The 22,805-nt window shown below is 40.2% G+C and overlaps 2 protein-coding genes across 7 annotated transcripts in view; both read right to left on the bottom strand.

Moving 5' to 3' along the window:
- Window positions 1–6,447, bottom strand: part of okr (DNA repair and recombination protein RAD54-like okr) — an 11,930-nt gene extending 5,483 nt beyond the window's left edge. For 2 of the 4 annotated variants that reach the window (XR_002671888.2, XM_022797310.2), the window contains exons 1-6: window positions 4,070–4,115; window positions 3,621–3,699; window positions 1,552–3,049; window positions 1,084–1,239; window positions 694–865; window positions 48–244 (exon numbers count right to left, since the gene is read on the bottom strand). Coding sequence is in view for 3 of the 4 variants with exons in the window: in XM_022797310.2 (XP_022653045.1) it covers window positions 48–244; window positions 694–865; window positions 1,084–1,239; window positions 1,552–3,015 (1,989 nt within the window). In the remaining variant the exon portion in view is untranslated. Of the gene's footprint in view, window positions 1–47; window positions 245–693; window positions 866–1,083; window positions 1,240–1,551; window positions 3,050–3,620; window positions 3,700–3,812; window positions 4,013–4,069; window positions 4,116–6,344 lie in introns of those variants that run through there. The other 2 variants (XM_086983714.1, XM_022797309.2) reach the window with 2 other exon arrangements.
- On the bottom strand, window positions 5,282–22,212 carry LOC111247930 (uncharacterized). 3 transcript variants are annotated; one of them, XM_086983713.1, is made up of 16 exons: window positions 21,497–22,212; window positions 14,070–14,209; window positions 13,597–13,713; window positions 12,895–13,170; window positions 12,488–12,677; window positions 11,947–12,101; window positions 11,630–11,794; window positions 10,868–11,057; window positions 10,524–10,702; window positions 10,167–10,391; window positions 9,516–9,640; window positions 9,030–9,382; window positions 8,417–8,674; window positions 8,110–8,213; window positions 7,611–7,916; window positions 5,282–7,333 (listed from the first exon to the last, which is right to left on the bottom strand). In XM_086983713.1, exons 1-16 carry the CDS (start codon window positions 21,525–21,527, stop codon window positions 7,253–7,255), a joined length of 2,895 nt encoding a protein of 964 aa, XP_086839839.1. In that variant the 5' UTR covers window positions 21,528–22,212; the 3' UTR covers window positions 5,282–7,252. The 3 variants fall into 3 exon arrangements, with proteins under 3 accessions (XP_086839839.1, XP_022655222.1, XP_022655221.1); XM_022799487.2 differs by having other exon boundaries at window positions 12,928–13,170; window positions 14,040–14,209; XM_022799486.2 differs by having other exon boundaries at window positions 14,040–14,209; window positions 21,497–22,210.
- Window positions 22,213–22,805: the final 593 nt, after the last annotated feature.

Here is a 22,805-nt window from a genome sequence, read left to right on the forward strand (position 1 = left end):
AGGACAATCTATTATTATACGGTTGGTACATTGCAATTCAAAATTACTTGGATGTTGTTGACACATCGGGTGCATTTTATCTGGCTATGGGTCGACGAATAGAACTCCTCTTCGTCTAATCGAAAGAGGTCCCGCAAATCTTTAGCCGAAAAATGCCGCTCCGCTTCAGCTTCCGAATCGACAACCACAGACGAAAGCAGAGTCTTGTGCGTTTGGCGTTGGAAGATTTTTTCTTCGATAGTTCCTAACGAAAGGACGATATATGAAAGTCAGATAGCAGTACAATTCCTATTAGCGCCTGCCACAGTTGTTTCAAGGTTCAAGCTCACAGGCGCATCTTTAACGATAGGCAAGTTGTCAGATGAACGGAAGCTACAACAAAGCAAGGATTCTAATCGCACAATATAATATGAGTCCGTCCTACTAAAATTAGAATTAGTAGGCTATCCGGCACACTAATATTTAACGTACGTAATTTCAGCTATACCAAATAACCCCGCTTCGACCCCTGCCGAATTCACGTGTTAGCTGAGCCATAGGTTTTAGCTAAACAACCATCGAAGGGTTTTTGGCAAACGCATCTGTTCCTACTCTTGAATTCAGTTTGCGAGAAAAACAACAAACAATCATGTCTCAGCTGTGCAATATCACCAAGCAGACAGTTTAGCTCTAGGTATTGTCATGAGCGCAAACCTGTTGAAATAAATCGATAGACAAAACAAGCCTTCTGTTGGCCATCTCTCCAAACGCGTGCCATGGCCTGCTGATCACTTGCGGGGTTCCAATCCGGGTCGAACATTACCAGCCGATTAGCACCAACTATGTTCAGCCCGCATCCACCAGCCTTGCTGCTAAGAAGGAACACCTAAATGATTGCGAAGAAAATTGATTTTGTAGCATTACTTCCGTCTTTAATATCTGTTTTTTCTCTTATGCCTTCATATATTGACAACTGAGAGCGTTGCAGCATCATAACGGAAATATCGAAATACCCCAGAACGCAATTAAGATTGAGTAAAACGAGTGTCGCGAAAATTGCTTGCCAATATGTATCTTTGTTTTGTGAGGTAACTATCAACTGACCATATCTGGAGATTGCGGGTCGTTGAACTGGCTTACAAGGAGATCGCGTTTCTTTGACGACATTGACCCATCCAACCTGACGTACCCGTAGCCTCGCAGACGACATAACTGTTCGAATAACTCCATTGTCTGCGTATAATTGGACACGATAACTACCTGAGATAGAGCAAGACATATTTAGAAACATTATTTTCAACCTCGACAGAAGCTCGTTTTATGGTATACGCGGACAAAATCACGGAGGACAAGTTCAACGTTTCGATTTTACAGGTAACATTTGACTTCAATAGCAATGGTCAAAGAGACATTGTTCTATTTAGTGATTCGACCCACAAGTTGTCCAGCGGTGTACTGTTAATGTCCTGCAATTTTACATGCACTATAATAAGTATGTAAACACTAAAACATGTCCTTTTCAAGCTCAACCTCACATAATTCGGCCATATCTTATAATCACAACCAGCAGACCTTGTCATCTGAAGTTGCCTTAATCGCAGCAAGCAGACCATCGAGTATAAGAAACTTGCCCGATTCGGCGGGATCGATCTTCGGGCCTTTCATACTTTCCCTCGCACCAGGTCCTCGCACTTTATCAGCCTTTTCTGTTTTCCTGCTCGTCGATACATGATTGTCCACAAGACTAGGATGATTGCATATCTTCTTTAGCCATGTTATAGCAGCTAATGCTGTACAGCTTTTGTCGTCATAGGTGCGGGTGAATCGCAAATAAGCCTCCTTCTGAATGTCTGTAAGGCGACAGCAAACAATTAGCTCGTGCTTGACTGGCAGATACTGTGCCAAAAGGGCGTTCGTGCGCCGTATCAAACAGCGATTCACAATGGCTACCAACTCAGTGAGTTTAGCAGTACCCCTTTCACGTTCCGCCTCCGTCGAGTACGCGTCCCTCGATCGCAGGATGGGATTTTCGAACTTCTTGCGAAATTCGGCTGCGGTGCCCAGGATTCCATTGTTAACAAAATGAACAAGTGAGAAGTACTCAAGTAAGTCATTCTGAATCGGAGTTCCGGATAGAAGCAGTCGACGAGATGTTTTCAACTCACTAAGCGCCCGATAAGTTTGGTTATCAGCATTTTTAAGCCGGTGACCCTCATCACACACGACTAATCCCACATCTTTCGAATTCTTCAGCGGTTCTATGTGGACTCGTAGAGTTTCGTAGCTTAATATAAGAATAGAAACGCAACGATTGTTTAGAAACGATCCGATTTCAGCATCGATCGCAGCACCGGAGCCGCCTTCCAATGCAATGTACCGTGCCCTTTCGCCAAGCCATTTCTTTAATTCGTTGCCCCAGTTTTTCACAAGGCTTGATGGTGTCACTATAAGAGCTTTCTTTACAGTTGACTGTCCATAGACTGGACCCTGCCGAACTAAGGTCCAGAGGACGGTAATCGTCTGTAAGGTCTTCCCAAGACCCATCTCGTCCGCCATTATACAGCCATAGCTCTCGGGAATGTGAACACCGGTAAGACAGTCATACATAAATTTTACACCTTCTCTTTGATGCGGTCGTAGAACTCTGGAAAGCGCCGGATCAACAACAACATGCACCATTTCTTTTGATTGGCCTGGCTCGGGTGACCACAAAACAAGAGAACCTTCTTCAAATGGGTCATGCATAGGACGAGGTCCTAAGGGTCGCCGACAACCTAAGGTTTTGGTAGTTGCGGACGGCGTGTAGTTTGCCAATGGAACACGAAATGGCTTGGCAAGAAGTTCACGGATAAATTGCTCATGGGCCGACTTCTCCATGGCTTTCCCCATCGTCCCTGAAGTGTTTACTGCCGTGGAGAAGTTCTCGGTGCGCAAAGACGTATTGTTCCCTATGGATGCTGGCGTTGATACGCGACGTCTCTTCGCATCTGGCGTTGTCGCCAACTGACGCTGACTCGGTGCCAGGGACCGCCGCATTATGCCAGATCCAAATAAAATGTCGCCTCACAGCCTGAAAATATTCACATCGCAAAACAACAGGTGAAGATACAGAAAATACTAGCATATGCAAGTTTTTATAAGATGCCAATATGGACGGAAAAATTCTGTTTCCATAGCAATACTAAATTCATAAAAAAAAACTGCCACATTAAATACATAGCTATGTCAAACTAACTAAAAAAAAAGTAAAGTGAAGGCTGCTAACATAAAAAATTAATACGCCGATGTACAAAACGTATCCCTAATGGGTATTATATATATATTTATATATGAAAAAAATTACCATATATAAAGTTGAGTATGCATGATAAACTACTTGTAAGCATTTTAATATAAATATACTGCTTCCATTCATTCAAATTTTGCTGATAATTTAGATACAGTTTTTATATCATACTATTTCGGCCTAAATTTTTATTCTCTGTCAATGGACATTATTTAGCTGTTGCTAAACATTACGAGTAACGTAACTTCAATGTAATGCTTAAAAGATGTATACTTGTCCCATTTAAAGAAATTAATCATTATAAGATTCCATTCCGTAATAGCTATATTTGTATACAGTGGTTCAGTTTACTAACCTATTCATGAGGTCCATTTCACGAGTTATTGTCGAAAACATTAAACATCGTTGAATACAGATCACAGTCTTCGTACATACTAAAACAAAGAAAAAAATTGTGTCATTATTGCGTACCCTAAAATGGATACACATCTTTAATACTTTTATTACCAGGTAGCTATAACCTAAGCATTTAATCACAAGCTCGCACTTGGGTAAACAGCTGATTCAGCCTATTGAAAAACAAACTATTTTCCACTAATAAAATTTTGCGATTAAAGCCAGCTGGTGATCTTCGCGCCAGTGATGCTTGGAATAATGATGTACACATGAGCCAGTGTACGGTTGTGATCTTGCTGGGAAAGCTTTAAGCGCTGCGGGCGATTGGCTCTACGATTGTTTTCCTTTAGACGCTTCTTGTGCTCATAATGGCCACCGTAGCCAACCGCTCGAATGAGGTGTACTTACATTAAATAATGCCCTTCTATTCGACATTTTTCTATCATGTACATACACTTCAAGAATTCAATCATATAATGCAGCGCAAAGATAAGAAATCACTAATATTATGAGTCATCTGTGATTCAAGAACAACCCACTGATATACGTTATCTGCATCCGCATATCACGTAAGCAGAACAAAAACAAGTCAAGTCCGAGAATAAACGTCAAGAATGATAAATCATCTATCTATTGTTCGACTAAGATCAAAAAGCTATATTCAATCGTAAAGAACATACTGGCGAGATAGAACAGTCACGTCTACACCGAGCTTTTTTTTTACTTAGAGCACCTTTAACAAGTCAACCAAAACTAGTGCTATTACTAATGGACCTGCTAACTTTACTACAAACGTATGTGCGTTAGAACTCTATTTCTGGATCCTATTCGGTTATAGATGCGTACGAAACACTGGATGAAATTTAAAACAGCACAAACAAGCCAGCAACATTTGATGCTGCTGGATCTCGCACGCTATTTTCGGTGCCATTTTTTTTACCAACATTTGCTGTTTTCAATGACTGAGATAGCTGTCAATTGATTAGCAATTTCCGGTGTTAACAAAATTTGTTTGCATGCATTGGGCGCACATACATCTCAAAACAATTTCGTAATTGCAAGGATGAACTTCGAATAAGGGTGTTATTTGTGTGTGTGTGAAGATAAAATTGCGTGTCTCTGGTGGAGATGCAAGGGAGAATGGCATAGTACTTTTAAAAGGTTCTTTTGTAGCAAAATGCACTTGTCGATTGATTAAATAATGCGTTTTGATTGGGCGTGTTCCAGCAAACTTTCTGGTCATAGGGACTAATTGTAGATTTTGAACGATCTAGGTTACAACCACTATTACTGTGTGAATAGATATTTTCTTGAAATAAAAATCTTTGGAAGAAAGTTTTGCATCAATGCCTACGTTCAAGCTAACTCAGAGTATCAGCTTTGCTTCTGTTTCGGCCAACACCGGGACGACAATACATGATTCCTAAAAGAAACTGCTTATGCTGTGTACTACATTTACTAAAAATGTCTGTATTTTTTTTCTTTTTAAAAACCTTAGAACGAAGCCGCCCCATTTTTACTCTATTAGAGAAACTGAGTGGTGATTTTAACCAGGGTCATTAGACCCCCAACAAATAGTTCGTTCAAAAAATTGTTAATACTGATTAACAACAAGATATGTCAAACTCAGGCTTTCGTAGATTTTATTATTATAAGAACAAGTACAAAAATCCGTGTGATTTGACTTTTTTGGTACGCTTTTCATGTTTTTGCATTGTTATCTTTATTGAGAAGACCTGTATATTTGAATGGGCGCGCCATAACCAATTACGCTAAAGGTATATATATTCGTACATGATTCTTTCGAGCTTTCGACATTTGCAGCATTGACTAAGTTTCAAAATTTATCAAGGACTATGCTCTGTTTTTCGTGCGCTTTGATTCGCCTCCCCGCAGTGACTTTTGGCCAAAAAGGCCTACTGTATTCTTCGCTAACAAAGTGATCTGTTTTTGCTTGCTACTATGCTGTTTCTGCATAAACTGCAGAAACGAACGATTAACACAACATTTCTTAAAGGCTGATGTCGGACGCAGTCGAGTAAAACGTATATTTATATACGGCATTTTTTGAAAACATTGACTCCTTGAAATGCGATGTGACATTTTGGCTGCACGTTGTCTGTCTCTCTCCCATGTGTATACATACGTTCCTGATAAAAAAAAAAACTTCGAAGCTGTAGAATGACTCAGCCTAAGACTGCTCATGTATATTTTGGAAAGCTAACTCTCGATTTCTTCGAAAGCTTGTTTATGCATCTTTTCATTTTTATCTAAGTTTATTAAAATAATACTAATGCAGTAAACCACTTCTAACTTCGCACTTCGTCTGTATCGACTACCACCTGGAAAGCATCGATTAGAAAGGAGCGCGTTTAGGCCCTCAGGGTCAATTTGTGGTCGAATATAAGCGCAATCACAAATACATTTATAATTTATTCACCGATAGCCAAATAAAAAAATGCATTAAACAAAGTAGAAAAGCAAAAGTATTTTATTACAGCGCATTGAACAAACGTTATATCTATCATGTGTAAATAGATCGGTAATTTTATCATGATCAATGAACCGTTAATAAAATCATTAACTTAAAATTCATTCGTTCGCACAAACACGCAAAATTTCACCTAAAGTCATTAAGCGGTATTAACGTCGCTATAAAAATATCTAAACGAAAAGTTCTTACTCGGTGGTATACTGACGAAAAATGACGCCAAATGTTTCAGACCAACTATCTCTTGGTCTTATCAGCGGCGTACGTTCTTCTTCCTTCAAACACGACACAAACTAAAACAACTACTTACATTATGAAACATTACATAACAAGTATAACATTTATCAAATGTAATGTTTTATGCCAGTAAGTGCGAAATGGTAAGCGCCTGTCAGACTGGCTACGTCACATCAATTAGCTAGTGCTCTGAACGGCCGCGTGATTAAAGCTACCGGGATTTGTAGAGAATAAAAGCTAATAATCTGCTATACATTCGCCATACGATTTTTTAAGGAACACTGACTGCTGTAAGGCGCTTGCCTCTAACTCAGTTAGATAACATATCCAGCCACAGCACATATCGTATGATAACTTGGAAATAACAAGTATTAGTTTGATGCCTATGTACAGACCTGTGCCTAAACAATGGCATGTAGCATGATACTTCGTAAATAGCAATAATGACATGGGTGTCTTGTCAGGACTCTTGGCATCTATTTCGACCAGTATATTTGGTAATATAGCTAGTAGCTCGCAGAAATACGGGGATGGTTCGATAATGTTGAAGCGTATCTCGACGTCAATCAATTCAGTATCGGTAATATTAACAGAGATTTACATACGGCCTCATACTAAAAGAAGGCTTCTGGGGATATATTGAAGTCGTTTAGAGGTAGATAATCATGACGTCGTTTTCTGCATGTAGACCACAACACCTTTCGTGGGAACATGTTGAACCTTCGCCCGTGCATTTAATCCTCAAATCGTCTACCCTCAACCCGGAAACATGCAATCTACTTAAGCCGGAATAAAAGTAATATCATTTTCGGTATATGTTTGATGTGCGTATTTATGTTAGAATGACATTTGACGAATATTTTTTATTGACACTCAAACGGAGTTTGAAACCTTTGCAGCTTAGCAACAATGCCAGGTAGTTTGTCCATCCAATCTTCCGATATCTGAAAACGGATCCAAAGCTTGAAAAAATTAACATTGTAGAAAAATAAAATTAAAGACGAACATGACTCCGCAATAACGAAACCTTCCAAAAGCGAATCAATAAGATGAAAACTATTACCCTCTACAGCTATTGAGCCCATAGAGAACATATCCCTAATATTATAAGACACCCAGCACAGGGTATAATTTTCGATTCGGCAGTTAATATCTTCGTGCTACTGCGTTCGAGATAATATCACGACGAAATGAAAATTTAAGGGTTTATAGGAAACAAACCTTGAGAGCGCAAGAGTGTGTACCATCCATTCGGCTGGATGCACACTTCACAGAGAAGCACAGCTCCGCGACTGATTTTCCTTGTTGCTCTTTCAGCAGTAACTTTGGATCGTAATCGTCAACACTGCTCTCTTCACCGAGGTGGAAATGCCGTCTCCTTTTTGCTTCAACGAGATCATTGTGATTCAGTGCTGGAGCCGGGCTATCCGCGGGTACAAGTACGCCCCATCGGATAAATAATTTGACTGCATTCTGTATAATGTCCTTTGAGCACCCTTCAGGATACTCAACAAGGCCTTTTTGGCACTGAAAAAAAAGTTTAATCATATAACGAGTTAATCAAGGTACTTTACTTTTGATGGGAACTGATTGTTGAAGAACACGGTTGATATCTTGTAGATCGCCTATATAATATTTGCAATAATGAATGTGCACTAATATATATATATATATATTTTTTTTTTTTTCTCAAGGGATCTAACAGGCCACGTATGCTTACGTTTGAAAGAGCATTTCGCAGGCACTCATTCACTAGGCAGCGATCACAGAGACGGAAGGAATTCGACCGCGACCCGTGCAGTAGCAGAGCCACAATGGCATAGCCTACATCACAAATGAACAAGCAAGCATACGCCGTTAGTCACGCGTGATAAAATGAACAATTTTAGGAATTAACATTGAACGGAGTTTGACTTTAGGATATGCTTTGCTTAACTTCGAAACGGCCTTGATGATAAAGAAATTCCATATCTATTCTCGATCAGAGTGTGCATCGTTGTTAGGACACACAATACCATACAACCAACCTTCGATTAGGTGGACGATGCCAGATCTGAGATCCGCTAAACGCTGAAGGGATTCAAGATCGCACCGTATACTAGGCAATCTGTTTTCATCCCCAGCAAGTAGCAGACCTTCTTTGACCAGAACCTTTTTAGCATTTTCCATCGTCTTCAAAGTTTCTCGGGGTTCCTGCAAGTACACAAACTCCATTTCAAGAATATCACACAGTTCTGCCACAACCCGTTCGACTGATGACCAAGTGACGAAGCATATCTGGCTGCCTGTAATAGAGAAGCATATTGGTAAATTATCACAGAGTTCATAATGGCGAGATTTCTTTTAATTGTACTTTATTTACACAAACTTATTTTTCGAGACGGTTTCACTTCATCCTTAGTATTATTTTAATGTAAACAAGTTGACGTTTCTTGTTAACGTAAGCTGTTTATTCTTGGAAAGGCAGAATACTTCTTTCCGTAAATCCAGAGTAAGTCAACGGTTGTTTGGTTTAATAATCATTCGTGTACATTTATCGTATAAAAGTGCAATTATAGAACGAAGCCAATGGCTGATTACATGGAACGCACTAAACGCAATGCCCAGACTAGTTCTTGCCCTCTTCACTGAATCACTCACCGTCGATTTCATCTTCCTCAACATACGCTTTCACAGTTATCTCGGAGGCACAACTTCCGCGCCGCACGCTGTACGTAGGACTAGCCTGATGCTGCTCGGCCTTGACAGCCAATAAGGCCGCGGCGAGTATTGCTTCACCGATCAACGCTTCGGCAACAGGATTTGCTATGTATTGTAAATCAAAGGCTGCGTTAATGGAATCCGTGTGTGCACCGACAAACGACTCGGTCGGTGATCCTTTGCAAAGGAAATCGGCTTCAGAATACGGTGATGTTTTCTTATTGCCCGCATTAGCATTGACGGTTGCTGGTGTACGGATTGTCACCAAATCGGGGAACAGCCATTCCGTGTACCTAAGAAAAAGAAATCATTATAATACTATCTTCTTTTTCTTGTCAGTATATTATTGTATACGTCTATTCAACAGGAACATAATTTATTGTGTCTAGCTAAAAAATTACAATGATAATAATAATAGTAACGCACCTGATAATATGGCTGAGATTAGTCGTGCTGAGATCAGTAAAGGTTAGAGAACGGAGTTTTGGCGAAGAGCGCAGTAGGGTACACAAATCGTGCAAAGCTGACACCAGCTCGAATTCTTGGCAGCCCTGAAAATCGAGTTTCAGTGATACTGTGATAACCCATCATGAGGGTTTTCTTCTTTGCTAATTCTAGCTATTAGCAGAAAATCGGACAAGAAAGTGCACACATTCGCAATATCACTGGGCTCATAGCAATTATGGGCATATTGCCACAAGATGAGAATTTTTTAATGTAATACCAGTTCTGTTTGTTAAACTTAGGGACACGTTGCAGTCTAGGTTCGAATCCGGGTGTAGACACACCTTGTTTTATGCTGGGAGCCAGCTGGACGTAAAAAAAGTGAAAAGCAAGCCGTAGATTGACTAAAATGAACTCGTAAATTTCGAGGGGTACATCTTTTGTACGGTCTAAATAGGGACAGTCTCTTTCACATCATGTGCTATATAAACTAACTCTTCACCCAAATGTGGTCATTATCAGTTCAAAACACCGCGTTAGACATAATTCAGGTAATGCTTAGTAATGCAATGGCCCATAGACAAAATGGTGGTACTTTTGGTACACTCAAGTGCAAACTATGTTGAAGCTTACCATTCGAAACCTTGTCATCATAAGAAAAGCAACTAGACTTGGTCCAGACAAGGCCCGCGCAGATGTTGACGCACAGAGCACTTGTGTAGCCAAACAGTGCGTTAGTTTATTTATCTTATGTTGACTTTCAGAGGCGGAATTGACAAGTGACGCACTGGATTGAGTTCGATGCGGTGTTTCGTCCACTGAGTTATTGTCCACATGACTCCCGCTAAAATCAAACTCCTGCAAATAACTTTAGTCAGTAAGCTTTACAATGAATGCTTTTAAATAGACGAAAAGTATAACTAGATTTAGCTACAACTGACTAAGGCTGTTCGCTATAAGTAACGTTTATATACGAACTGGAATACATACTTTATGCAGGTCAAAGCGTTCTACATTCTCTTCAAGGAACCCTTTGAGCGTGAAGGGCTTGCCTAGCTCCAAACGTACAGAGCCAAACTGTGAGCACATCACCCCCCAAATGGAGCGAATAGCTCCGCTAAATGTTTCTTTCGTTTTTGGAATACCGCGCTGTTCTTCGGCAAAACTTCCTGAAAACCATCAAAAAGTGTGCGTCACTTACTTCTGTTTACAGTATATAAAATTATTGAACGAGATCAAGTAACAGTGCCACGTGATGCACTACTGAGTGGTTTTTCTATATCTATCATATAACACCGATAGTAAAATAACGTACTGTTGAAGTGAACACTGACCATCAAACGGCTTATCGTACGTGACTCCACCGGGCACAATAATCACATCAGTGACCGCTCTCGATTGGTAAGCGTGCAAAAGTACAGAGAGAAGTCCACCCTTTGCTGGAAGCGTACGACCATTGCGAGAGCGTCCTCCCTCCATGTAAAATTCCATACTGTGGCCCATAGTCAACAGTTCGCACATGTACTGAATATGGAAAATAATTTCTATATGAATATCTCGACATAGGTAGACTGGCAGGACATCGAAAGCTATTACGTGCTAAGCTATTTAATCCAAGGCAATTTCTGCTAAGACCCAGTGAACAGCCTGTGTTTTGTTGTATAACGAATACTTCTATTCGTTATAGTTCGTTGTATTTGTTAAATATATATTTTTGGTCTCCTCTCTAGGAAGGGAAACATATTGAAAAAATCGGTCAAAGTGTATATTGTTTTAGCAAGTTTCAAGCACGTGATTTCGATTTCAATCATCCCTTTTTTTTTGGCTTTTTTTTTTTACTTCATTTACATCACATTTATATCACAATGTTTTTGGCATCTGTCCAACTATGAATTTTAATACGCTTTTACGAAAAACCACGTGTAGAGTTTTACGTTTTTACCCATGAACACAACGTCTAAAGCACTGGGGAAAATTATATAAACATTATTATATGGTACGTTGGCAACGACCATAATAACTGCTGCCTTTTACTTTTTCAAATTCATTTTGATTTTATTTTTAAAGTCGCAAAGCAGGCTTAAAGACTTATTTACCTCTTGTAGGACTCCTCTGTAGATGTAGTCTTTCTTCAAGGCGCCAGATTGACTTATGGTTCCGCTTTCTTCACCCTGGTCAATCTTGCGACGTATAAAGAAGGCTCCAAGGCCACGCAACAGAAAATTAAACACCGGTAAAGCAATATTGTCGCCTGCCGCCACCTAAAATGAAAACAAGATGAGATATTTAATAGAAATCCAGTCAGATGGAACGTAGTAGAAGTTCTCAATGGAAGTGACCTCCATTTGCCATATCATTAATACCTACTCATTTTTTTGAGTTCGTCAAAAAAACAGCACTACGCAAGTCTAACCTGTGGAAGGCGCATATCGTGTAGCCACAAAATATACGTGAGCAATATATAGTCCAAATGAGACCGGTGCAGCGGAAGGTAGACGACAGGAACGCCGGGGTTCGCTAGCGACAGGGTTCGCAACTCGTCTACTAGGTCTCGACGAACGTAAATCCCTAAACGAGCCACAACAGTCAATAAATTCCCACGCCAATTCACAGCACGGCATTTTATTTGTAATAATATATTGTAATTTGCAAAACGATAACATAGGCCTAAGGCTGTACAGGGCGAAGGTTCCGAAAACACCGTTTTTGCTTGAACATAAGCTTGCTCTTTTATAGATTATGCTCTGTTTGGAACGTAACAGCACTAATTAAGCCTAATTACCTAGCAGTATCTATTACTACTAGTACTATTATAAATTATGCTAAGTAAGAGTCGACTCGACTCCAAGTAGCTATCAAACACAAACTAACCATCAGAGTAATTATCAAAATCATCATATCGGTAATAGAACTACGCACAGATGGAAACAAAGCCAAATGCAAAACTCATATACCTGAGAGGCAAGACTGGAAGATCCGGTCGACAACAATGGACGCGATTCGAAGAATAATCACAGAGGTTCTAGCTGCGATCATATCGAGTATCTGGCACGCTCGACGGACGTGCAAGTGTCGAGCGTCCTTCGACACGACCTCTGTAAGGTTGCCAATCAAAGCATCTGGATCTCGTCGTTCGGCTGCTTCCTAAACGAGCGGAATAAAAGTAGCGAACTTTAGAAAACAGAAGAAAAGCTAAATAGGAATTGAGCCTTTCGGTCGCCGTTGGTCAGCTGGAAATTAATAGTCTGTCTGACAGTAGTTTGTTTAAGTGTATTCTGGTAGTGAACAAAATTACGCTGGATGTTTTAGAGTATCTGGCAAGAAAAAATAGGCTACCATATATAGGGATATTTCTACTAACCCGTTCACAGGTTTTGGTAATGGCCAACTGTACCGTGTTCGAATTGATAATCTTATTTGGTGTTACACGAGGGTACTTCCAAGGGAAAGCACGAGCGCTTAGCCACATGATGTGTTTGATCCATTCTCCGAGATAATGAAGAGGCACCAACGGCATAAGGTACCATGAAAGATGCTGTCCTGCGTGAGCGGCATCAGGACGCACAAGAAGGTCAACAAGATCTTCCGTCTCGGCGTTAGCAACTGCAGGCCGATAGCTGTCATATGATGAAATTTTCTATATGATTCGTTACGACGCAAATTTGTGAGAACAAAAGAACGCAGCGTTACTTTAAAGTAACAGCAGTCGGCTGTCAGCTCTTTTTAAAAATGGCATATGGATGCGTTTCAACTAATGTAAATGTGTAAAATCTACCAAATTAAAAGAAAGTTCCGCTTGTTTCGCAATTAGAATGCTGGCTGCATAGCATGTTGACTCGAATTCACAACAACTGCTCCTATTTATCCCAAGGTTTACCAATGTTTGATGCACGCTTCACTTTGACGCGCGAAAACATAGTTCGTATACTCAAGCTCAACGGGAAACGAATTATTCAATATAGACAATAGTAGGTAGGAAATGTCCTTGAACGTCAATGTGCTCGAATAAACAAAAAAAAAGAAACGTTAACTAAGTTATTTTTACTTCTCCACTTAATCTCACCTTCAAGCCACACTGGCGTTCCTCTGTTGCCGAAAGGGCTTCTGGACTCCTTGAAAGCGTTGTTAATTTACGCAATATTGGTATATTCAAGTTTTCTACATCATGTATCTGCGGTACCTGAAGTTAGATTGAATGTTTCTTATTTGGCTAATACATACGTTGATGTAGATGTAAAATTGGTGAGCAACAGATACAATTACACATTTACCAAATGAATTAACAAATTTACAATAATGGTACTATAGTCCGTGTTGAGAAGACCGAGCCATAGTTTTTTTTGCTCTTCTAAATCGGATTTATAGTTTCAGTCGACAGGGTTTAATGTATGGTTAGGTGTTGTCGCTCAAGTATACACACATTAAGGCGGTGCATCATATGTTACAATGATTTGTCTCGATTACAATGATCTAGAACAAATTATCTAGGTCAAAACTAATAATTACCAGTCCAATTTTGACATCAGATATACGAACGGTTTTGACAGCTTGTACGAAATCCGAAGTGGGCGTTCGATTGACTGGGCTATTTCCTGCAATGAAGAATTCCCCTGGAGGCGAAATCTGCAAACGCCGAACCAATGTTTGAGCTGTTCCACCCTGCATAGGTACTCCCCCTAAAATGAAGAAAAACACCGTGCAGAAATACGACGAACTATTACCGTCCAACTCTCTTAGTAGCCTTTTGTTTACATTTATCAAAACGAATCAAAAAAGGTCTAGTAACATTTACAAAGAAAAGCTTCAACGATTTTCTTCTATCTTTGCAAAAATAACCTATAGTGATTTCTCTGATTGCAGTTATAGTATATAGCTCAGCGCCATGTCGCATATCGCTGTCTGATCCTTACTTTAATTGTGTAAAGATGAACTGATGAAAACGAATATTTCGATAACGGACGAAAATTGCAAGCGTATGGGAAAACGCCATAGCACAACACATAACGGTCGATGTAAGAGTATTGTTTGTTCCTATCTAATCGGTACTCGCGTTATGCGTTCAACGGGTCTGGTTATCCCACAACAGCAAACATTCGCCAACACGGCTCTGACAAAGTTCTAACTAGCAAGAAAAAAAATCACAGAACATTTGGGCTAACGCAGCGGTCAGTTAAGGACATGGGCGTGTCATGGAAAAGCTTATAAATAGCACATCGTCGGCAGGGAAGTTTTCCTTCACTTGCAGCGTATCTTGTACGCCGTGGATCTATTTGTGGTTGTCGCAGAAAATGTGAACATCCTTTGAACTCACATGACGGCACAGTTTGACAAGCACAGTGACCCATGTACGAGTTCGTGTCGAGTGTTGAATTTGAGAAAGCATTTCTAGAGAAGCTCTAACGAGATTAGAAGCATAATTTGATTTGTTTTTAAGCGAGCAAGCAGGCTTAGGCGATTTTGTTATCGACAAACACTATTTCAGTATAGTGTTATTTAATATGTGTATGTTAATATGTCTGAAGAAAACTTCTTTACTTATTACTGACAGTGACAAACCAATAACTGTTTAGATGAGTGACTTGAATCTACTTTTGTGTGTGTCTGTGTATATCAATGCGTATATCTTGTACAGATCATGGACTGTTACATGCTACAACATGTTGCCGATCCATGTGTGATCGTTCAAGGTGACAGGGCAATCACGCCAGCTGAATTAGCTGAATTTTAAACAGGAACAACTGTACTTCCATTAACGTCCGGATACAAGAAATGATCGAGCACACCAATGGCCGCTCAGAAAGAATCACAATGGCAGTATTTGCGCGGATACCCTTCCATTCAACGCTTTGAAGACGTTTCAATGGATGGAGGACACGCAGTTTGGCTAAGAACTATTTCTAAAGTGTATCAGTATACATTTTATCGAGATCCGCTGAGAGATTTCGGAAGATATTGAAATCAGACAGAATACTTTGATCGGCGGGGCAAAAATCGGACAAAGCAGTGAAATGATAGATAAGTGTGATGATATTTCAGAATGGGCTGACCAAGAAACGGCAACACCATGCAGAAAAAGAATAGAAGAGGAAAATTGCCGCCGCCCGCTAGAAATACCTGCTAGTGTTTACAGGTGTATTTCCTGCTAATCCATGGCCCACTGGGACGGCATAGATGCTCCGTTTGAGTGTCGAATAAATATTTCTTTTCAATATTAAAGAAGATCACTACAGACCTTCGCCGGTAGGCTATAGTAAGATTGGCTGATGAAAAATAGATTAAGTCTAAGGTGTGGGTTCCTTAGTTCTATTATGGCTCGAGTTCTGAATAAATGCAAAAAGTATCATGCATAACCTGATAATATTGTGTTCAAGATAACAACACATCAGAATGCAGCACTATTGCAATATTTCAACGTAATCGAGAATTTTATTCGACCCGAGTCTACAAGCTACTTTAGGTCCAATTAAAAAGTGTTGCATGTGCTCTGTTGCACATAAGGTAAGGCTGATGCTAATAAGAATAGATCTCCAAATCCGTTACAGACCGGTCATGTTGGACGAATTTCGGGTTAGCGGACAGATTGCTTTGATACCTAAAACCTAGTGTTTTAAAGCCAAAAGGTGAACGCAGATTTCTATTGGTAATAATCATATTGTCTCAGATCGCTACTCAACGTTCTGTAAATAGGCCTATTCATAGATGTTAGCTGCTAATCGCTGGTAAAGTAAAAGGAAACCCGGTTCTTGAAAAAAAATTAATTACTACTTAGAGCTCCATACATTGATGAGTAATTTGTTTATTTACTTGATATTTTTGGTTAGCAGCGCGTTTATGTTGCCCAAGTTCGAAGTAAGTATTAGCCATGGAGTAGTGAAGTTGCAAGCACACGGATAGATTTTTTAACTTAGTTGATTCTTATTTTTATGGGCCAGAATAGCATACAGGTTCACGAATGCGCAGTAATATCCTGATGCACCTGACGTTCTGCTTAACGTATCTAATCCGACTAAGTGTATTTGCTTAATTATTTACTCTTTTCATTAAGCATGTTTCCTCCGCTAAATACGGTTTTCCGAGGTCTTTGGTATCTCCACTTCTTCGAAAGACAGGTACAGTTAGTTCGCCCTTCTTCTAATGCACCTACCGCTAACAGCGTGAAGAATAATACTGTTTTGAAGTCCTGTAAGGACCTGATGAGGAGAAGGGCGGATGATTTAGGGGGCTGACTGAAACCAAACTTTATTTAGTTTATTTCCAAATAGGTCTTAATAATCTGGGTTTCTTACTGAAGGTGCAAGCGTTGCAGTTTCAGTGAAATAACCATACCCGACATAAATCAACTGTAAGGCCTTGTAGTTCAATTAATTCCCTGTATTCACACTTGTTGACGTTTGTATCTGAGACATGAGGCTCTCGCGATAGTGATCTTCATATCATCGTCGAAGATTAGCGGTTCATACGTCAGCTCTCACTAAATTGACCTATGTTTTACACAAAGCCTGATGATTAGACTACACCCACCACTTCTTTGCTGAATGACACTCCTGAACAGGATGTTGAAAATACTCCTTGATCGCTTTCATGGCTAAATCAGTGTTCTTAGGTGAGCCCAAAATAACCGGTCCAACCTGTTACGCGCAGGCACTCATATGAGCAAAAAGGTTAGAACTTTTAGTGAAAAAAAAAAATGAACGAAATTTACCAAACCAATCAAAAGTATTACTTTTTGGAACGTGCGTTGCCGATGATATGATTTACCTTTATTTAATCAACTATTATAACTAATCGCTTACGCACGAAACGAAGCTTTCAATTAACGAGATTTCTCTCGGCGACGGACCACTCAAATCTTTGTTCAAAGAGCGCCACCTACAAATTCAACACGCGTTATACCTGAAATCAATTTTCTTCTATGCAGCTACCCTATGGGCATAACGTATTCGAGTCACAAAGGCAACAATTGTTGTTCTTGTTCGTCCACAAATACTGAAGACTACTACGAGAAAGCTGTGACTGTTCGCCGTTAGCAGAGCAACGCATCTTCGTTCGGCTCCATTATCTCTGTAATACTTTCTTGTTCATTACACGTGTGGAGATCTTCCCGAACGCGTCGACAGTAAAGGCTGCCCAGACCACGAATTTGATAAATGGCGCGGGCGAAAACTTGAATGATAATGATGAAAACTTGAACGAAAGCCGAATGCAAGAACGTTAACCATCGACCATATCCTTGTTAGACTTGTTTCACCGGGGCTGCCGTTCTCTCTGCGATAATGACTTCATGATAATGGGCTTCTGCAGTCGCCAAATTGTCGATGGTCGACAAGCTTCGCAATAGCTCGTTAGAAAAAATACTTCTTAACGCGTAGTGCCTTTCCGTTGCGTCTTTTTTTCTACCAGTTTCATTGAATATATAAATATGTAGCCACCGAGAATCACGAGCAAAACTCATAACTTTGTTGAACGTCTAATGGATAGCAAAACGGTAATGTCCGGGGACGGCCTGGAACGCTAGCTGCGAGGATCACCCTTCCGTGAGTGAATGCGCTTAATTAGGTTCTGTTTAATACTTCTCTTAGAGCGACATTTTTAGACGTTAATAAAAGATACATACAAATAATCAAGCCTGTGAATATATGCTGCTGGTATGGATTGGAAGTAACTTTATTTGTTCCTGCTTTACGGATGATTCATTGAAATTCCATTTAATAGACCGGCAGTAAATGAGCAGGTTATATCCAGCTAAGCAGGTATTGAAGGCGGATACTCGCAGCAGTTCGTAATAAATTTTCAAACAATTATGCTACACTAGATTGACGCAGCGCCGCCATACTGACGTTCACCTAACTAGGTATTATTAGACATGTAGTATTACCGATATATTTCACAAGCGAACCACTAAAGTGCCTCGCTCCGGGTGAAGGCAATGGTCGACGTAACCGTTCAATGTCGGCCAAGCGATACAACTCACCATACGTCTTCTATTCGCGACAGACGAGCTTGATTCTAGTTAGAAAGCTAAAAAAATGTCAGTTGTCGTTCATCGGTCAGCTTTGATTCAACGTTAGTCACTATGATTCGTATTTGTTTATTAGCAAAACGATCTGACTAACGAACTTTATTCCATCTAGGGACGCGCATAGGGAGAAATGTATTGGGCAAACACTGGCCATGGAACCCTGGCAGTAAACGATCATCTATCTATCTGACTCAGCCCGCTTGCAATTAGTGCTTAATTTGATCGCTCAACAAAGCCCTACGATAATTACTTTATATGTAACTAAACGGATATCATTGCACCATTCTAACCGTGACTGCTGCATAAAACCCAAAACTTTTGCAAGAAAATTTAGTGCCGGCTGAAATTTAGTGACCTCTAGGCCGAAAAGTGGTTTATCAATTATTCAGCTATAACGACAGGCAGGTCAAAGATTTTTCACAAATGACACGCTACATAACAACTTGCCTAACTAGAATATGCTGTGACAAGCCAGTGACGCGGATTTCTTTCAACGTGCTAGTCTCTTCATATATACCCGTGGCTATCGAATTTAGTATACTGTTTGAAGCGTAACTATTAAATATAATCAATATTGGTATATAGTACTTGTTCTAAGAATATGAAAATTGTGAGGTCTTGGCAGAATCTTACACTCAAATCGGGTTCATTTGAAGTGTCTATATTGCGGTTTTTATTGGTAGGCATTTCGCTTTGCCCGCTATACCCGATAGTCACTTGCGTAAATGACAATACCGTCGAGGCAATAGTTACAAGTTCAACATGATTTTCACGAAGTACCAAAATGATCAGGATGAATCGAAGTGACACCATCGCTAGATAATGGATCAAAACAACAGAAACGCCTGTGTTCTTATTGAAACTTTCGTACATTCTCATAAATCAGAAGCAGGCGAAATTAACTAACACTGAGATAATTGGCATAAGTAATGTTTAGTGCGCATGCTTTTATACATTATGTAAGCTAATGTGTAAGTAAGATGAAATTAAATTCAAGGAAAGCAGTTTTTACGCATTTAGTATTTAGCATGGCAAAAGCCATCCTACAAATGAAGATAACGATTATCAGATAGCCTCATTGTGAAGTAGCTTTAAGCATGTGCAAAACAGGCCAAAGTAAAGATCAAATAAATAAGTAATTTTTTGGATAGCCTTACGAAAGTGAGTTGTAGCAGGAATCTAATTTCCTGAGAACTAGTCGTTCAAAGCAAAGACGGCCTTCCACTGTGTTGGATTATTATATCTATTGAAACGAGAAGTTTCGTTTCCAAAGAAACATTGTATGGTATAGTAATATAATTATGAACACTGATGCACACACAGACCAGCATCTCAGTCATTCCCATTAAGTAGATAGAGTAAGAATCGTATGTCGTCATTTCCATTAACTAAACCTATGATAATGTCATACAACGTTTGGAGTATTTGCGAGAAACGAGTTCGAAGCAACAGCGATTGCGGCGGGCTATTTGGACATTTTCTTAGGCAGGCAAATGACACGCGTACATACATATGATGTAGACCATACGTTTGTGCCTTAGGGTGAATCGGCAATCGCTAATGGATATATTCTTCATAGAGGAAATTCGGCTTACTCGATTTCTATGAAAGCAGAACCTCAGACTTTCGTACTTTAGTTCATTTGGTTCCGTCAAATTCAAGACTTTTTTAGCTGAGTCAAATTATCGTCACCATCTATACGAAGAAACGAAAAAAACATTTAGCGGTTCGTCGACTCGATACGGATTTTCAAATCAAGCTGTTCTTTTTAAGAAATACATTTAAACACCAACTCATGAGTTGAGTAATTGCCGTTCTTACTAATAACAGACTGTTCTTAATGTATGACTAAAAAAAAGCATATTTTCGTTGCGCCAGCAGCTACGACAGCTTCCTGTTGCAAAAAGGCTCCGTATTAGATGTGTTACTTGCGCCCAGTAACGTAGGACGCAGCAGACGAATCATATGCGTGCTAATATTCCATGCCATATCGTTACTGAAGATGCGCAACGGAAGCCGTAAGAGGGCAGAACATACGTGTCGAGGCACAGTTGAAAACTATCACTGGCTGCCAGTTTAGCGGGGTTCTGCTACAACCCCAGCCATCTCATGTGCTTCAATGTCGGCCGCTTCGTAAGCGATTGTGAATACGCTACACGGAGTCGTTTTGCACTTTAGAAATGACTGGCAACTGTTTCTACAAACATTTAATCAATGTACTGCGGTACAATCGCCGCGATCATGCTGGTAACGCCGTATGCAGACAATCGACTACTCCATAATGCCATAATACTTCACGGACAAACTAGGGAAATCAGCTCCCACTATTTGAACAGGAACAATAGAAGCTTCAAATCTCTAGACGTTTGGTTAAAGCAAAACATATTTGATCCCGCTGCTGCCTTCTCAACAGAGAGTGTTCACAGTGAGATTGCTATGACACCAAATTCGCGTTTCTTACTTGTCTTAATCTAAGATTTGCGGTATAGTGCGCGAAAATTTTCTTGACGCTGATACACAGCCATCATAATATAACACTAGAAAAGAAACCTGCCAGGTTTTCGTGATGCGGACGGCGAAAACAGCGTGGATGTATCAACACATCGATTGCTTAACCAGACTCCTTCTCTACAGAGTTTTTTTTTGTTCGACTATCGACTGAGACTTATAGCATATTTACAGGAAAGCCTTTGAGAGAGGAAACGGGGCTCAGGAAACAGCTCTGACTGTAGCTCTGACTGAAATCCATTGATTCTACCTTTGGAAATTAGAGGTAGTTAGATACTCTGGAAGAGCTAATTTATTCTATGTGTTTACTCGATGTAAGGTTTCTGCTACATATATTTACCGTATATAGGTAGCTGGTTGCCTAGTTGACCCCCTCCCCCCATACACACATTCAGAGAGACAGCAACATCAATATACTCTGTTTTATAGAACTCACCATTGTTATCGTTCGAGTCGGAGGACCCCATTGCGATCTACTGAATCACGCACCACCAGCTGCAGCTACACCTACTACTTACACTACAACCAAGATCAAGCACTTTTCCCTGCTTCCATGACCTCTTTTACAATGGCTAGCATTTGATCCATTGCTATTCGGCAGCACACCGTTTCCGACAATTTTTGTTGTTACACGAGTCAGTCTCTTAACTTCTGACACACTATGGACGGATCGACCGACGGGCCGACACTTGTCCAATGCTTACGAATAACAAGCGCACACGTGAGGTGGCGTTGGCAGTAGCAGCAGCGGCCGCGGGGTTGTTCTTGCTTGAATTTGTCGTGCTTCACCTTACAGTCGCGCGGTTTTGTGCCGAAGATCTTCTTTCGTCTGGTCGTCGCAGCGGCCAACGACCGCCAGCTGCCTTCCCAGGGATCAGTCGCCTCTCTGTTACAGACGTACAACAAAAGGGCTTCCCGCATGAGCCTCGACAACTATTTGGTGACAGACTATTTAGTAGCAACTCAATGTAGTACAGCTACGCGAGGAGAGGCGGGCAGCGCAGATAGGCCACCGAAGAAAGACGGCCAGTAGACGGTGCGCACTATGCACGTCGACTATGGCCCAACTTAGCTAAGAAGGCAGCGCCACATTCCAAAGAGTATGGACTGCTGAAAGGGCTAATAGAAGGGACGGCGCGTAACGCACGGAGGGCAGGTCAACAAAGGGCCGGCGGCCGCACGAAAGGAAAATGCTATATCGAAAGGACAACGGTGTAGGATGGCATAGTAAGTGTTAGTAATATTATGGGTAAACAGAACATCATAAGCTGTACTCGCGCATTTGAAATCGTAACGTGGCGGGAAGACTGGACCTTTTAGTGATTGGCCTGAAAGGATACTGAGGCCGTTGTTATGCGTACAAGAGCCGTTGCAGGATAGCTACCATCCCATATTTGATTTTATTTTATAGAGTGCGCCTACGCCGTTTTTTAACGTGGGAAACAAAATGGCGCATTTTCTCATCGAAGCAGACTTTTACTCGTGGATATTGTATATTATAATAGAAAAACGGCGAAAGATTAAGACGGCGAGCTACAATAAATAGCTTATAATAAAAGATATACGTATTTAAGATATTTCGATTAGAGCTGTCACATAAAGCTTGGTAAAGGTGTTAATTATTAATGTAATTAAAATTTTATCTACGGCGTTTTTATTTAATTAGACACATATATCAATAATGGTATATATATAATATGTCAATTTATGTTAAAGTTCTATAAAATAATAAAACTATATATATA

This window comes from Varroa destructor, unplaced genomic scaffold (genome assembly GCF_002443255.2).
Source record: "Varroa destructor unplaced genomic scaffold, Vdes_3.0 BEIS01000003.1, whole genome shotgun sequence".
In the NCBI taxonomy this organism is placed as follows: Eukaryota; Metazoa; Arthropoda; class Arachnida; order Mesostigmata; family Varroidae; genus Varroa; species Varroa destructor.